Source organism: Adelges cooleyi, unplaced genomic scaffold (assembly GCF_023614345.1).
Source record: "Adelges cooleyi isolate 19-005CV unplaced genomic scaffold, UGA_ACOO_1.1 ACOO_flye_CR_arks_rails_tigmint_CR_PRNA_740, whole genome shotgun sequence".
Lineage (NCBI taxonomy): Eukaryota > Metazoa > Arthropoda > Insecta > Hemiptera > Adelgidae > Adelges > Adelges cooleyi.
In genome coordinates, this window is record NW_026096448.1 from 38,055 (window position 1) to 55,363 (window position 17,309).

Here is a 17,309-nt window from a genome sequence, read left to right on the forward strand (position 1 = left end):
GTTAGTAAAATACTAAAATATACGAGGTCTTTTGAAAACTACAAAACAAATAAAATATACATAAATGTACGAATTAAATATCAGCTACTGAGAAAACAGGCGAAGGTCAGTAGTAGACCTTAGAGTATACAGGACGCGTGAACAACACGTCCTATATTCCGCGTATCAAACAATTATTGTATCCATTCTAACTTCGTTTGTTCAACCGTTTGGATCAACACGTTTAATTGTTAATTAACACAGCTACGAATGTTTAATATTATTTAAATTGATAACAAAGTCAGCCTACGTCAAACATTATCTGTTCGAATAGTGATTTCACCTATCTAAGCAACACGGCAAACAGCCATGAGGCTTTAGTTGTGTTTCCATTGCACTGTACAGTGCAATCATGTTGTTATCCGTAGCCGGTACATGGCCTTTTACCGGCACCTGGTTTCTGTACACGGGCGCGTTTTTCGTAGCCGTAGGATTTCTATTGTATTACTTCAGCATCTCCACTTACGGATACTGGCGCAAAAGAAACGTGCCCCACGACCGGCCAGTGCCGCTGTTGGGAAATTTTAGCCGCATGTTGATTGGACTGGAACACCAGACGGAGTTTTTCGGCAGGCTGTACAAACAGAGTGCCGGACACAAATACTGGGGATTTTACCAGATGAGAACGCCAACGTTGATGCTCCGCGACCCGGAACTCATCGCCAAGGTGCTGGTCAAGGACTTCTGGCACTTCTCCGATCACGGGTTCCCCGTGGACATAGACGCCACTCCTATAACCAACCACATGTTCACGATGAAAGGTCAGAAATGGAAAATCATCAGGGCCAAAATAAGCCCGGTGTTCACGTCGTCGAAGCTGAAGAACATGCGAGAACAGATAAAAGACTGTGGCGACCAACTGATGAACAACCTGCAGTTGAAACTAGCCCAGTCGGACGTGCTGGAGGTGCGTGGCGTCATTGGCGATTATTCGATGGACGTGATCGGCACATGCGCCTTCGGACTGCAGTTGAACACCATAGTCGATGATAATTCCTTATTCCGCAAGGCGGGAAGAGCTGTGTTCGCGCCGTCAATTAGACTTCAGCTGAAAGACATGTGCGAGTTCATCTCGCCAGGGTTGAGGAAAATGTTGAAAATAAACGATTTCCCAAAGTTTGCGACGGATTTTTTTGAAAAATCGTTTTTCCAGACAATGGAATACAGACAAAAGAACCACATCACAAGAAATGACTTTGTGCAATGTCTGCTACAGGCCAGAACAGACTTGGTCATCAACAAATCGGAGCCGTCCGGTAACTGATACATTCCAATAAATTTACAATTCAAATGATGTACGATATTAACATTTAATAGTATATAATTTATTAAACTACATGCCGAAAAACACTATTTTGGTCGTCGGACAAAAAATGTTAATATTCTTTGAGATCAACATCATGTGATTGCGTTCTAACTTTGTCATGTTATAGATATTAATATGTGAAGGGCACAGGGGAAAAACGGTAGTAGTCACATTATGAACATTTTAGAGTATAGTAAAAATAATGCTTGTGTATTTATCGTATTAGTTTAACATTATTTTTCAATCGAGAACCTATTGTATTGATATTGTTGTTATATTATTATTTCACAGTGAGCTATAAAGAAATGGATATAATAGCCAATGCTTTCTTAATGTTTGTGGCCGGTTTCGAGACGGTATCTACGACTGTGAGCTTCTGTTTATATGAATTAGCCTTAAAAAAACACATTCAAGACCGTGTCCGTGAAGAAATCCTAACCGCAAAGTCAAACCATGACGATGAACTTAATAGTGGTTTCTTAGCAGAACTTCCATATCTCGAAATGGTTTTGGCAGGTTAGTAGCATTAATCTATATCTAGGTATATGAAGTCAGTGTATTTGAGGGGCGACATTTCAAAACATACTAATTCTATTTTTTGTGAGTATATTTTGTTATTCATTCATAGCTAACTATTTCCTGAAAAAGTAAATAATTCATACTTTGTTTTTTCCATGTGTCTGTAATTTGTTACAATATGTTTTGTGTGATCTCCATAAAAAATAAAACCTTATTTTTTTATTCATTAAAAAAAAAATATCGTAATCATACAAATATAAAATAAATTGAAAACAACAGAATAATTAAACACATTTTGATCATTTAAATAATAATACTAAATTAATTTAAATTACATTATTTCGTATGCTGTTTTTGTAGAAGTAACTGTAAAACATTAATAACGCCAGCAAACAATACCTAATCTTTGATCTCACTTTATCAACATTTTTCAACTCGCGGTCGTTGCTTATCTTACAATTTATAAATCAAATATTTCATTCGAATAGAGTAGAAATAAAAACTAATATATATTTGACAAGTAGGCCTTTAAAAATGTTACAATAATATAGTATTATTATATCACAATAATCATTTACAGTCTTTGCTTTTGTAAATATTGTATAAACTGTTTGATTTTGATAAATTATTAAAAATAAAAACAAAAAATATAAAGTATGAAAGTATAGCAATGTTTTAAACTCAATTTAACACGGGAAATAGTACGTTTTGAAATGTCACCCCTCAATTGCAAATTTCGTAATAGTACAAAGTACAGTGTTGTCAATTTGTATAAAGAAATTTGCTCATTCAAGTTAATATGCTTAGACATTTAAGTTACTGTATAAAAGTTTTTCTTCTCTATTTCTTATAGAAGTAATAATTCCAGTTGTGATTCACTCTTTTAGATTTAATAATTTGTTTGGCTTGTCTTTGTTTATAGAATCAGGAGAATAGTTAATAAAATTATTTTATTTTGGAAATATATATTTTTCACTCCTGAAAATGTCTACCATTTATCGTATCACTTAAGTTTAGTTACTAATAAATAATTAAGGAGTTATTCTTATTTTTGACTTATTAAATTATTAGAACAACAAATTAAGCTGTTTACTGTTTTGTCATGATAATAATAGCTATAGTATAGTTTAAACTTAAAAGAATAAATTAATTTATTAATAATACAATTTAGGTACAGTATATCCTTCACTTTCGTCTATCAGCAATACAAATTCTTTATCATCAATACAAATGCAATACATATTAAGTCTATTGATAAGGATTTTAAATATTCGAATATTTTTTTTGTGACGCAGGTGCTCGTGCATGATATCGGTGATAAAATCGCTTATTATTTTTCGGCCAACTGCCCTGTGCCCGTTATATTCACAACGATTAAATTATAACTGAAAAATAAATTCAATGTATTTTGACAGGTCACATTTCCTATGAATTGTTCAAGGTCAGATATTATGAAAACACTAAAATATAAGCCAGAAACTTGATATGTTTACTAGCCACCTTAGGTACTAGCTCGTTCATATACTATTTCATTATCTATAATTCCACCACTACTCTAAATTTTTTCGAGACATGAAAATGCCATTTCGTGGTTGCAGACTCAGCTGAAAAACTTTTTTCTTTCTATACTACCTTTTTAAAATGCGTTTTTTTTTTTTTTTATAGAAACTCTACGCATGTATCCACCATTGACGTTACTCATCAGAGAGACTTCAAAGTCCTACCAAGTTCCCGGAGAAGATTTGGTAATAGAAAAGGGAACTAAAATCGCCATACCTGCATACAGCCTGCACATGGATCCAATGTATTACACGGATCCTGTTACCTTCAATCCGGAACGCTTTACCCCCGAAGAAAAAGCCAAAAGACCCAGTGGTGTTTACATGCCTTTTGGAGAAGGACCTCGTCTGTGTTTAGGTAAATAAAGCTCTTCGGTTATCGTTGGACGGCGCAAGTAGAAAATATAATTCAAATCATTTGACGGTAAAATATTTGTTTTGCCGTTCTGTGTAAACTTTGTTGTAACTGATTCCTATGTTTAACTGAACTTACTGATAATACAATTTTCAATATATTTTATAGGTAAACGTTTTGCCGAAATGGAGATGAAATTAGCACTCTCGGAAATATTATCGAAATACGAAGTAGAACCATGTGAAAAAACTGATGCTCCAATGAAATTTAAAAAACTAACTTTGACTACTGTACCAGAAAATGGAATATGGTTGAAATTTAAGAGCCTTGATTCCTAATTATACATCATTAAGAAACTGTAAACAAATTATTGTTTCATAATATTTTGAACGACTACTAACAAAGTGTACACCGTTTTGTCTATTGCTATTATTTTATTTTTCATTGTCTTATCTACTTTAAAAAATTATTATTTTCTGTCTTTTTGTGACATTTGGACGAATTGTGCTAATATGAGTCTAGAAGCCAGCGCCAACCTGAATATACTATATCCATGTAATATTTAAACAACAACTATAATGTAGGGACAATAATTCTCATTGCCTCTTAAAAAGAGTACATCTAATAGTTTGGAAAAATCTAAGTACATATTAGGACTTGTAGATGACAATAACATGATTTATGGAATATTGAGCAGTGAAGGGCAAGCAGATTTTGAGATGGTTGAGTTTTTACGCGACCGGTTTATTATTGTATAATATTATTATTATTATGGCATTTAAAATTGTCTTTTTCTTTTGATCATAAGAAGTATTACGATCATAATAGTTTTCGATTAAAGTACATTAAAGTTAAAAGTTCAAAGATAAGTTAGGGGAAGAGAAAAAAATTAGTGATTTATAAAATACTCTGTGAAAAATGTGATAAATGTTATGTTGGAGAGACAAAATGAAATATCATCACAGATTAGATAAAATCTGTGATATCATAGAGGTTAGGTTCAAAGAACATAAAATATCAAGAAGTCCACAAATTTTTTGTAAAAATCTCTAAAAACTATAAATAATTTCCAAGCAAATCATATTAAAGAGGCAATAAAATTGTTATAAATATTAAGAATAATTTTTAAGCTGGGACTTTATGTCTTACACATTTTACTAAAGTTCGGGTTTGTTTTAAATATTTAAATATTAATATATTATGTATTACGTATACAAACTTAAAAAAAATGATTCAAACATTTTATTTATATATATATATATATATACAATATATATTGTAGCGTTAAAATACACTGTTACACCTAATACAGGGGGGGGGGGAGAGGGCTTACTGTTGTCTGTTAAACTATATAAGTTAGTTAGTGCCTGTGTGGCGGTCTACCAATGAGGTGTACAGTGTGTACCGTAATATAGTATTGTTCATGTGTGTAACTTTAACTAGCCTTTTTATTCTATTAGTGTCGCAAATCGATAACCCTTAAATCTTTTCCTAACACTACTATCAAACATAATGACTAATCAGATATTCCCGATATAATATCCGTATATTGTAGACCTATAAAAAAATATAACATTATTAACATTATAATATTTAAGTACGTTGTCGAATTATTTTCAAATTTAGCATTAAAAAATACATTTTTGAGTGTTTTTTATTTAAGTCATGTTCAAATTAGTTTTTACTGTTGAAATTTATAAAAAAAAACTAAAAAGTCTCGTTAGGTTAGGTCTTTTATTGTCCTTGGACTCGTTCTCGCTGATTCTCAGCTCTGTGTTTTGCCTAGCTATCGTAAATCGCAAGGAGATTAAAGATCAGTAATAATCAAGGAAACACGACAAAAGGTCGCCCGACAAAACGTCGCCGGACAAAAAATCGACAAAACGCCGCCCCTAAAAAAACCGCCTCTCAGTAATGCCAACACTAACAATACTTGTATACAATATACGATTATTAATGGTGTTAGTTGTGCTGCCAGTATGACATATTATTAAGGAGTAATTATTTCACATTTTATTCGTTTTTAATCATTAATGAGCTAATGACTCAAACGAGGCTGTTTTTAACAAAATATTTCCAGATGGCATTTTGAAAGTCGGATAAGAAGTCCGAATGTATATTTTTCACCACAAAAAAAAACGATATTTTATTATAACGGTTTTATAAACTCACAATCTTGTTTGTCGTTCCGGGTGGAATCTTGCAACTCAAATTTTGAGCACTTCCCGATTAGCTATCCGGCTGAAACTTCCAGGGTAGCTCACAATTCGATGACAATGCATTATTAATCCACAAGAGGTTGAAAATTCCACTCCTAAGGTGGTTAAAATGGGGTCGATTTCTTATCCGTCGCTCCGGGGGGGAATCTTGCAATTCAAAAAGACTTATTTCTCACCCGCCAGCAAAAATTATGCGTGGTGCGTTTGGGCGTGAACGGTGCTCAGATATGAGAGGTACTAGGTTCAAACCTGTTCCCATCATTACACTTTTTTGCATTTTCTTACAACTTTTATTCAACTTTTATGATAATTTATATAGTAATTACAACTTAATTTCAACTTTTATGATAATTTATACAGTAATAAATTTAAAATTATAAGCTTTTAAATTGATTACTAAATCTTATGATAATCCTTCTGACCATGCAGCAATAACATTGTACATTTAAATGTATAGATACGTACGTACGAAAACGAAAAAGAACAAAATAACTAAAGTAGATTAAAAAATTAATCTAAAAATAACGTTTTTATGCGCCTTTAAAAGTATAAAATAACCCTCCGGGGGTCTTGATAACCAAATAGGACAGATGAACTAGAAAAACGTGGGGCGCATCTTTACTACTTTACACGTCTGAGTATATGATAACATTCTCTTCTCATTAATAACTACCTTAACTCATAATTCATGCACAATCATCTTTTCTCTTCTAAATAAAATAATACTTAATGACATGTCATGTAAAATTGAGCACCACATTACTTTAAATGTTAAGCAAGTAGGTAGTTAACAAAACATTGAAGCAACCTACATTAAACAAACTTTGGAGAGAACAGCAATTAAGTCTTCAATTTGCAATGAAATTTAAGGCAAGTGGCACGGAAATCTATTAAATTTCATTCCCAAAAAAAAGTCATACTATCACTTTCTGATCCTGATTCTGTTTTAATATCTAAGTAGAAAGATGCGCCCCACGTTTTTCTAGTTCACCTGTCCTATTTGGTTATCAAGACCCTCGGAGGGTTATTTTATACTTTTAAAGGCGCATAAAAACGTTATTTTTAGATTAATTTTTTAATCTACTTTAGTTATTATCTCTAGAAAACTGTTTACCTATTATTGAACTGTTATCTTTGATTATTTTATAAATGCATGTAGGTATTACCTATATATATTTAGTACTTATTGCAAAGTGTATAGGTGTAAAATGGTGTTATTGTTTTAAAGGAAGGCAAAAAAATTATACACAATAATTATTCGTATACCAAACAACACATACTAGTACATTCCATTCGATGGAAATGTTCACAAAAAGTTTAAAAAAATAACATCCATCAATAAACGTAAAAGTTCAAAAAAAACTTATACATAAATATGTATAAATAAAGTAAAATTTTTACTTTTATTAATAACAGTTAACTGGTTCATTCATTGACTTCAAAATATAGATGATAAAACACAGGGCAAAAACGCACATTTTATAATGACGTATAAACTATTATTTATATATATATATATATTCAAAAAACATTTTTTTGGTACAATTTATATGTTGAAAAATTTAAGATAAATTTAAAAAAAAATTATTTAAATTTTATTTGCTGAAATCGATTTCTAACGTTTTTTAGAAATTTCAAACGATCCCCGTCCTTAAAAAATTCTTCGCGACATTTTTACAAGTGTTCCTAAAAATGAACCCAATTTCATTCAAAATGATGTATTAAAAATATTAAAATGTGCCTATTAACTAACTTGTTTTTCAATTGGACGGACAATATTTTGAATACTCTTATTAAGTTTACGTCATTACTTCCTATTATCGTATTATTTTCTACGGATGACATCTGTCGGCGTATTATTTTTTGCAGTGTCTCTTGAATGTCATCAGAAGCCTTGCGTTTACAATTCATTTATTACGTACCTCTTGTACCTCTTTTTACCCAATATAAGTGTGCGGTATTCACCTGGCACCGGTACTTACCTGGCAACCGATGAAATGTGCAATTTTTCGCTGTAACCGGTTCATTCAACCCCTGTTATATTGTGTCTATGTTATCTTTTTATTCAGATTTACCATGTTATATTTCTCATTGTTGATTAGATAATTTGTCCGTATTGTTTAAAAAAATAAAAATAAAAAAAAACCATAATGGCAGGTAGAGAAAATAACAGTCGAGTTGCCGCGCCGGTTGAATTAACTACCTGCCAAATATACCTTCTTGGGGACGAAAGTATACGCAGCCCTGTTTTACTTCGTATATTTGTTATTCGTTATTAGTATTAAGTAAAATTGTATTATTATTTATTAAAAAATGGTCTTAACAATGGCGGTTCTGAAAAAAAATATGAAATAACATTTAACCGTTTTTTGTATCCATTGCATTTTTTTTTATAAATATATCCATTTCAAAGTATTCTTATTTTTTCGTATATATAATAATAGTTTTTAAATTTAACCGTAAAAACATTGAGAAAATTAAAAAGTGTGGAAAAAAAAATTACTAATTAGTTCATGTGCGTGTACATTTTGTTTTTGTAAAGTCAGTCGGCCGAATGGACTTGGGAACAATGACCTCGCTACACCCCTGGCCAGAAATTAAGTTAATTTGTTGCGTGTGAATTTTATTCACAATTGTATTTTGTTTAGTTAACTGTTTGTTGCACCGGTGAGGCAATTCTAGTTTAAGTACTAATGATAACCGAAAAAGGAACTTTGAAATTATTAAAGTTTTCAAATTATCAACAGTGTATAAACACACTGCATACATTACACATTCGACACTACAGTAACTCTTTGGTATTACTAGGCAACCCCATTCATCCCTTTTGAGCTACTATATACACCATTACATTTCCTTTGCTTTACAGCGTAATCGTTTAAGCTGATAGAATTAAATTCCGTCAGTAAACACACAGTATTACAGTGGATATAAAAATAATATAACAAATTTTATTTATTTTGTAATATATTTCAAGATTATCCTATTATACAAAAAAGTATTTTATTAGCGTAAAAAGCTCATTCAACTCTATACAATTGATTTACTTTTTTAATGTAATGTAAAAAATGGCTTAAATTTATATTAGAAGCGTTATTCATACCACTGAAATACCAGGAATTAGTTATAGTTGTAGTTAATATATGTATATAGTGAGGGACTGAAGATTAAAAATATAGCGTACGTACAAGATACGAAATATCTAATAATAGTATACAGAACGTGCACAAAAAGACCCAAAAATGTTTGGTGTTTATTTGAATAAAAGTTATATATTATTGTTAGTTAGCGCGTATTTTTTTTTTTTTTAATTTCTATAGGTTAATTTTTGGTTTGAAATTGAGCCCCCGAAAATATTTTTTTTTTAGTAATTGAGTTTTAAATATTCGGTTGTCAATAGGTGTTTGGCACACTCTGTATGTTATATCATCTTCATAACCAAAACAAAAAATAAAAGCCACCACCGGCACCAGAGCATACGGACAGACGGAAGAGCGAGGAGTGGCTGCGGGTGTCCGCTTATTGTTTTGACTAGAACAATAATAAATCTCCAAAAATTCGTCGGTAACCGATGCGAATTTTATACATATACCTACGTGCATTAGGATTTAATACCAAATTGTACACCATTGGACTTATTTTATTAAATTATTTTAGTAAAAAATATTTTTATACATTATTTTTGAACAATTATTTCAGATTATTAAAATTATTGTCTATTATCTTAGTAAATTTAGAATTCGTTAATCGTACAGTTTTTTAAAAAGTATAAATACTTATATTAATTTATATTTTATAATAAAAACTAATAGAATAGCATCAGAACAAGGTTATCTTACTTTAAGAACAGCACAATTCATAATACAAGTTTATAATTACATATTCTTATAATAGTATCATGTGATAGTCAATATTACTAGCCTTAGTAATCGGTCAATTAATGTATGTAATCCGATATTAAGGAACAGTCATCACCTGTTGTCAGGGCTTAAAGTGGGAAAAAAATTACAGGGGGGACTAATGTCTCCATATAGCTTAAAGCGTTCCATATATAATTGTATGTATAATGTCTAATGCATATAGTATATGTAATATAGGAACAGTGATTGTGTAACATACTCATCCCACTTTTATCCCTGAATAATGTTCAAATTTGTAATTTATTTCATACAAAATTTAAATCACAAATAATACAACATTTTTAAGAATAACTCGTGTTTTATAAAAATTTTACATTTTGAAAGTGAATATTTTTTCTTTTAAGATTAAGTTGTAAGTAGTGGTTGTCTTTTAAGAAAACTAAAAAAAAATCACCCAGACAAAAAATATATACATCATAAAAATGTAGTGTTTTTAGTGTTTTAAATTGTATAAGAAAAAATTCAAATTCTACGCATGGTGGGGTGAGCATGCTTAAAAAATCACACATTCACACTTTACCTGTATATATGTTATCACTTATGGGCTAATCGAATACCTAACCTAACCTGCCTATTTATCCCAGCATAGCCATTTACAATAACTAATAAAATCAATTATTTTTACACATATATTAGATAGTCCATAATTTGTGTTAAATACATTTGATAAAAGTAAAGTAACAATCGATAAAAAAATAAAAACCAAGATTTTATCTCAACGGAATTCTGAATTATATTGACTAATGTTCGGTTATAATTGGAGCGGTACGGTGTACCTTACAAATAATTTGTTAAAGGGGACGCTTTTTAACCACCATTAGAGGTAGAGGGACTGAGTCCCCCTGCGCCCCCCCATCCACTTTAACCCCTGCCTGTTGTATGGCCATAAGCTTAAGAGCCAACATAGCATAAATTATACTATGATAACACATACCCAGTATAAAATGATTTATCAATTTTTTCAACCCACTATAATATGTTTTAATTAATAAACATTTTATTCATATGCCCAATTATTTGTGTTATGTCGAGTAAAATATTTATCAAATTTATATTTTTCAACTTACGCATTTTAGCAACACAATGAATTTTGTATTGTCGGTTTGCTTTAATAGTTGTTATTATTCACATAAGACTTGCCGTTTTTTGTATACTCTTAAGTATTTTTTTTTCTTAATAAACAAAAAGTCTGGTAGAAGTTGCGAGCACGGATTAATTTAGTTCTTCAGTTTATTTTAATTAAAAATCGTCTATAAAAAATACATCAGATTGTTTTTATATTGGTATACCTAAAGTATAAAACTAATTTTTCAGTTTTTGCGCTTAGATCGTTTGTCAAGTTCACTCTCAACACTGAGCGTGAAAACCGATTTAAATTGTACACAACTTGTTAATATAATATCATTGAGTATAGAAACTATCCATACTCAATGATCGTCGCCGTTTAACGACCAAAACGGTTTTCGGTTTGTAGAGATGACAATCTATGGGTAATAATATTGTTAATAATAATGTGTAGTTAACATTCAATACCTTATGTGAGGTACATAATAATGTTATATATTTATATAAAAGGTAAATTATCAACCCATTGTATCTGTGAGCCACAGTGTGATACAATATTATTTAATGTGATATAATATTATGAAACGTTGGCGAACTAGTCAAGACATCCAAGTGGGAGTAACCAAGCCATGTAAATAGTGTAAATATAATGTACCTCACTCAGCTTCAATAATTTTTTAATATTAATGTCGACAAGTTTTTTTGTTTTGTTTCATTATTTACATGTATACACTTTGCGCTTTATTACTTGTAACAACTAAGTAGACGACGGTGACGATGATGAGGTTGATGACATTTATCTTTAACTCATTTGGCATACTTATTTAAGGTGCGAGTAGTTGTCAGACTATTGATTAAATTTGATAAAGACTGTTCATTTACACGAAATCTGCATACTATTATTTTACTCTACTGTATTACAAATTGGTTCGTTCGTTGTAAAAGTGGTGTAGCTCCAAAAAAGAAAAAAAAGTTTAAGTTAATTTATTGCATTAGTTTTGGTGTCATTTTCCAAGTCACTATAAATTTGTATAACCTTTGGTTTGTAATAAACATTAAAAGTAGGTACAAGTATTAGTTCAGTGTTTTCTATTTTTTTTTTTTTTTTGCTATACATTAATTTTCAAAAAGCTCGTTGTTTCAAAATTCAATTACAAAGAGATAATTCACTTTTACAGTGAATGACACAAGAATTACTATTACAGTGAGAGATTTTTCGAGAACAAATCAATTGTTACATTTATTCAAACCTACTGTTTCGGATAATTGATTATCACTTTCATAATCCATCTTCATTATGCAAAGTAACTTTTGTTCAACACTTTCATTTTTTGAAGCACAAACGGTAGCATATTCAGATATTCTGTATTTCTGTAACACGTTTTTATGTTGCCTGGCAAATTATTTAAACACTGTCCAATCCAGTCAGCTTATACTGAGCCGTTTACGACCTTTTGCTTTTTTAGCGTCGATATGGAGTCATAGAGATATATGTTCAACGCTGTGGCGTGGTTACCGTGAATGCAGTGGAAAAAGCTGCCCAAGACGAATTCTAATTTAGGGCATTATACGTACGGTTTACCTGTACTAAATTTTTAATTTATAAGTCAAATGTAACCTAAAATGTTTGTAACAGTAGTCAGCACAGGTATATGCTATTAACAATTGACATTTAACTATAATAATAAATGTTTAAAAATTAATATGATCAAATCAGATGGATGATTACTATTTACTCCTTAATAATATGTCATGCTGGCAGCACAACTAGCACCGTTAATAATCGTATGTTGTACACACATATTGTTAGTGTTGGCATTACTGGGAGGCGGTCTTTTTAGGGGCGGCGTTTTGTCGGGCGACGTTTTGCGGTGTAACCATAATCAGTGCCGCAACTACCATTATAGAGGCCCCGGTGCAGGCTGATTTTAGAGGCCCCTATTTACTATAATGCTCACCCAAAGTTTTGTAGGGTCCCCAATTATAAAACTAAAGTTAAACCCTATTTAATACTTACTTAATCTTAATAAGAGCTGAACTATAATTGGCAGGTAGCTTCAACTTAAACGCTTGAATACTTTTTTTTTTAATTACCTTTATACTTGTTACATACGTGTATAAATCAGTTTATTACAAAAACAAAAAAATCTTGAAACATATTATGATTTAAATATGTGTATAAGTTATAACATGTCAAAAAAAAAAAGTATGTAACAATAATTATAATTCAATTTTGGTTTATTTAAGAAAATTTTGTTTTCTTGCTTTTTTAGTAGCAAATACTTGAATTATTTTGTTTATATCCAATTCTTTTGTTCTTCCTCGTTCAATATTTAAAATACTTATGTTTATCAGGCGATCTTGAGACATTGAATTTCTTAAGTAGTTTTTTATGATTTTTAATTTTGAAAACGATCTTTCTGCATTGGCTACAGTAACTGGCAATGTTATAAATATGATACATGCACTAAAAATATCATTGTACATAGAGGCCATATCATTTTCTAAAATACATTTTAAAAGGTGTTTAATACAATGTAAATTTTTTAATGAATCCTTTAATATAGATTTAAGGGATAGAATTTGCCTTGTTATATCAGTACTTAAATCATGGTTGTAAAATATTTGAAAGTCCTAAGATGCTTTAGTGATATCTTCTTCACTAAATGATAATATATTATGCGGTACCAGAAATTCAAATCTTTTAGTAACCTCAAATAATCCTTTAAATAATAATCCTTTGAATCTTTCTTGAAGTTGTAAAATTGCTGTATCTATAACTGGTAAAAAAACCATCACACGAAGATTGTCTTCAGAACTATCGAGTCTTCTATCACCGGCAACATCACCAAAAATCTTTTTTGAATACACACGGCGACGAATAGTTTTTTGGATTGGTATATTCCACTTATTACATTGCTCACTTGCAGAAGCAACTAGCTCTTTATAATGATCCCTTAAACTTATAATAGAAGAAGAAGCCTCCTTTAAAAATGTACATGCATCATGAAGATTTGTATTTGGGCTCTGTAATTTTTTAGATACTAAGTTCCTTAATATATTTTCCCAGATTGTTAGTAATAAAATAAACTCAAATGATTCAATTTTTTTTTTAGTCCAATAGATGTGCAGCGGCTGGGTGCGGGCGCGTAGACAGTATCATAATACAATAAATCTATATATAGTTTTGGAAACATATCACTCCTGTTATTAGATAATACAAGGAAATAAATGGAATAGTTTTTTTTCTTAAATAAGGTGGTTATCTGTGTTTGGTCTCCATTTAATTTTTATATAAATATTTATAGCCTTTATTTATACGACACACGTTTGGCTATCGAGTGGTCATATAATCATAATATCGATAACTACAGAAACAAAATAAAATTTATCAATTTTAAATCCAATGGCCAATGTAGATATTCAAGTGTCATCATTAAAAATACACAATCGAATACTAAAAATTGTTTAAACCTTGTTTTAAGGAATGAATGTTTAGACTTGAATTGTTATGTCTTCATAAATATGAGGCCCCTTAAACATAACCCGGAGGCTTGTCTGGCGGTGCGATGCACCGCCTGCACCGGCGGTAGTTGCGGCACTGACCATAATCAATATTCAGGAGCCAGCAGGCTAAAACACGTTCCATGTTTTATAATTTAAGCAATTTGGGTTTTATGTAGACTATGACTTTTTTTTTGCTATCCAATTATATTACTCCGTTATAATACGTGGTATCGGCCGCATAACATATACAAATAACAATCCTGCATTTTATACAAACATTATATATTATGTTGGTATCACTCGGGTGGCTGTTTGTCAAGTCGCTCCGTGTCGATTTTTGGTGGCTCCGTGGCGTACCTCCTGAAAACCGCTCTCATCAGCTCTTTTGCGCATATTCATTTTTCCATCACATAATAAATTATATAAATCCGTAAGATATTTTATCAACAAAATAATATATTGTTCTATAATATACCATTGTATTTTTAAAGAAGTGTTTTACTTTTTTGACATAATTTTGTATACATATATTACAAAATATATTAAAATTAGTTTTTATACATAGATATAAATACAAACAAAGTAGATTACTATAAAATTATACGAGAACATTATAATTATTTTTTATTTTTTATGTGAATAAATTGTGAAAAACTTTTTCAAATATATTTTTTTTAATTTAAAAAATAATATTTTATTAAATTGATATGAATTAGTTTTATTTCAACTATTTGTGCAACTCTTATAGCCAGTTAAAAATGGGTTTTACATCATACATTACAGACTAAATCAATACATCAATAAATAATACATCATTTCATTGATAGATTCTAATTATTTTTCTAGTACTTCTTAATGAATAAATCCTTATATAATTTAACTTGCTTTTATCGAACCGATACAACTAGTAATAAGTTTTTTGAAGAATCTTAACTCAAAAACAATTCTTATTTAATATTATCAAATTTAGAGTCTCGTTCTACAGTGTAAGTCTATTTAATCATTTTTTTATATCCCGTTACACAATTATCACATTCCTTAAGACTCCATCCAAACATCTTGGAATAATTAATTGGAATATATTTTTAAAAGTATAAAAAAATGTTCTGATATACCTTATATAACCTCAGTCTTAACATTTGTATTGTTAGCAATTCAAACAGCGTGACAGTAATTTAATTTGAATTAATTAAAAACTATTATTTCGGATTCAAGATAGAAATCAAGTTTATCAATCATATTGGAAAAATATATGGACTCCCATACTACTGGGTAAGTTCAATTTTTATCGCAATTTTAATAACGAGCTGATTCTCCTCATTTTAAATTGTTTAAAAATCAAATTTTTACTAATAATTGTGTGTAAAAAAGATAAATTTGTTGCTTTTAGATAAGAAGTATTTGATTTATTTCCAAGTACGTAATGTCTTTTTTAGTTTCGTTGAATCAAACTACGATACGACAAGCATTAAAGTTGAAAAAACTGAAATCGACAATATTTCAGATTCCACAAATTTAGTTCCAGAGCTGCTATCTATTGAGTAAGTCTATTTGTTAACTGTTTACATAACCATCATTATTAATATAACGAGTTTCTCCTTTAACTTAATTTTCAAAAGTATATTTTAGGAGCCACCTAAATATTACCTCATTACTACTCTACAAATGTGATTTTCTAATTTTAGCAAATTTAACACCATGTCTGTAAATAAATGGGAGGTCGACGAAATCGATAATGATTGTTATTTCAAATCAATTTATTTCTAATCTATCTTTTTATATCTATCAAGATATAGCACTTATTAAGGACAAATATGTGAATACTCTTTCTACTGCGTAAGTGCAATTTTACTTTCATCAGTTTGATAATCACAAAACAAAAAACTGACACTATATTATATGAGTAAAAATGCAAAGTATGATCGAAAATTTGGACCAAACTCTGGCGAATATTTTGAAAATTACACAGCATGTCTGTTACAATAAAAAAAATATGTTCTCAATTTTTTAGATTATTTTTGATTATATTTGCCATAATCTTAAAAAGTATTTTGAGTTTTTATCTTAACACTCTTTTTTATTGTTTGTTTGTTTATAGTATCTTCAGCCATTAAAAAAAAAAAATTAATTACCAGTTTCTCATGTTAAAAAAACTCGGCTTTCTGAAAAAAAACTTATTTTTCTTTTCACTTAACAGAAAACTATTAAAAAAAAGTTTATGATCTAAAGAAATATTTCTATTTTTACCCAAAGTATGAGAATTTATATATTTTTTTTCAAAAATATTAAAATTATTTTAGCTAAATTTATATTACATAAGAAATTCATTTTTAATGATTTTTTTTAATAAAAAAAAGAGATGATTAGACAAATTCTCAAACCACTCTTTACGATCATAGCCAAAATAATTGAAAACCCTGTTTTTTCAACATATCAGCCATACTGAGTAATTTTTTAATTCAATATTGATCGATATATTTGCAAACAATTGAATTAACTAACTTTGGGGCTCTATTTTTTTTTATATATGTCTTGGACTAATAGTATCTGATAAAGTATTATTTTTTCAAAATTGTAATTAGTTTCATAATTAGGTCTTTTAAAGTGCATTGGTATTAAAAGAAGTTGTTGGTTATTTAGATTAGAAAAAAAATCGAGTTGTTTTTATAAATACACCTTAATGAAGAAATCCTAATATAAATTATTGTCTTTGTCATAAATGTTAAGAATATTTTTATATAATTTGTTCTACTTGTTTCATTAAGTTTTGAAGTGAATGAACTGTTGAAATGATGAGGAAATCATTGATGAGGAAACGGA

General features: G+C 29.8%; 1 protein-coding gene across 1 annotated transcript; it reads left to right on the forward strand.

Moving 5' to 3' along the window:
- The first annotated feature begins 376 nt into the window (after window positions 1–376).
- Window positions 377–4,391, forward strand: LOC126845304 (probable cytochrome P450 6a14). Its single transcript, XM_050583953.1, has 4 exons — window positions 377–1,295; window positions 1,637–1,861; window positions 3,530–3,781; window positions 3,947–4,391. The coding sequence occupies exons 1-4, from the start codon at window positions 392–394 to the stop codon at window positions 4,114–4,116; spliced, it is 1,551 nt and encodes a 516-aa protein (XP_050439910.1). The 5' UTR covers window positions 377–391; the 3' UTR covers window positions 4,117–4,391.
- Window positions 4,392–17,309: the final 12,918 nt, after the last annotated feature.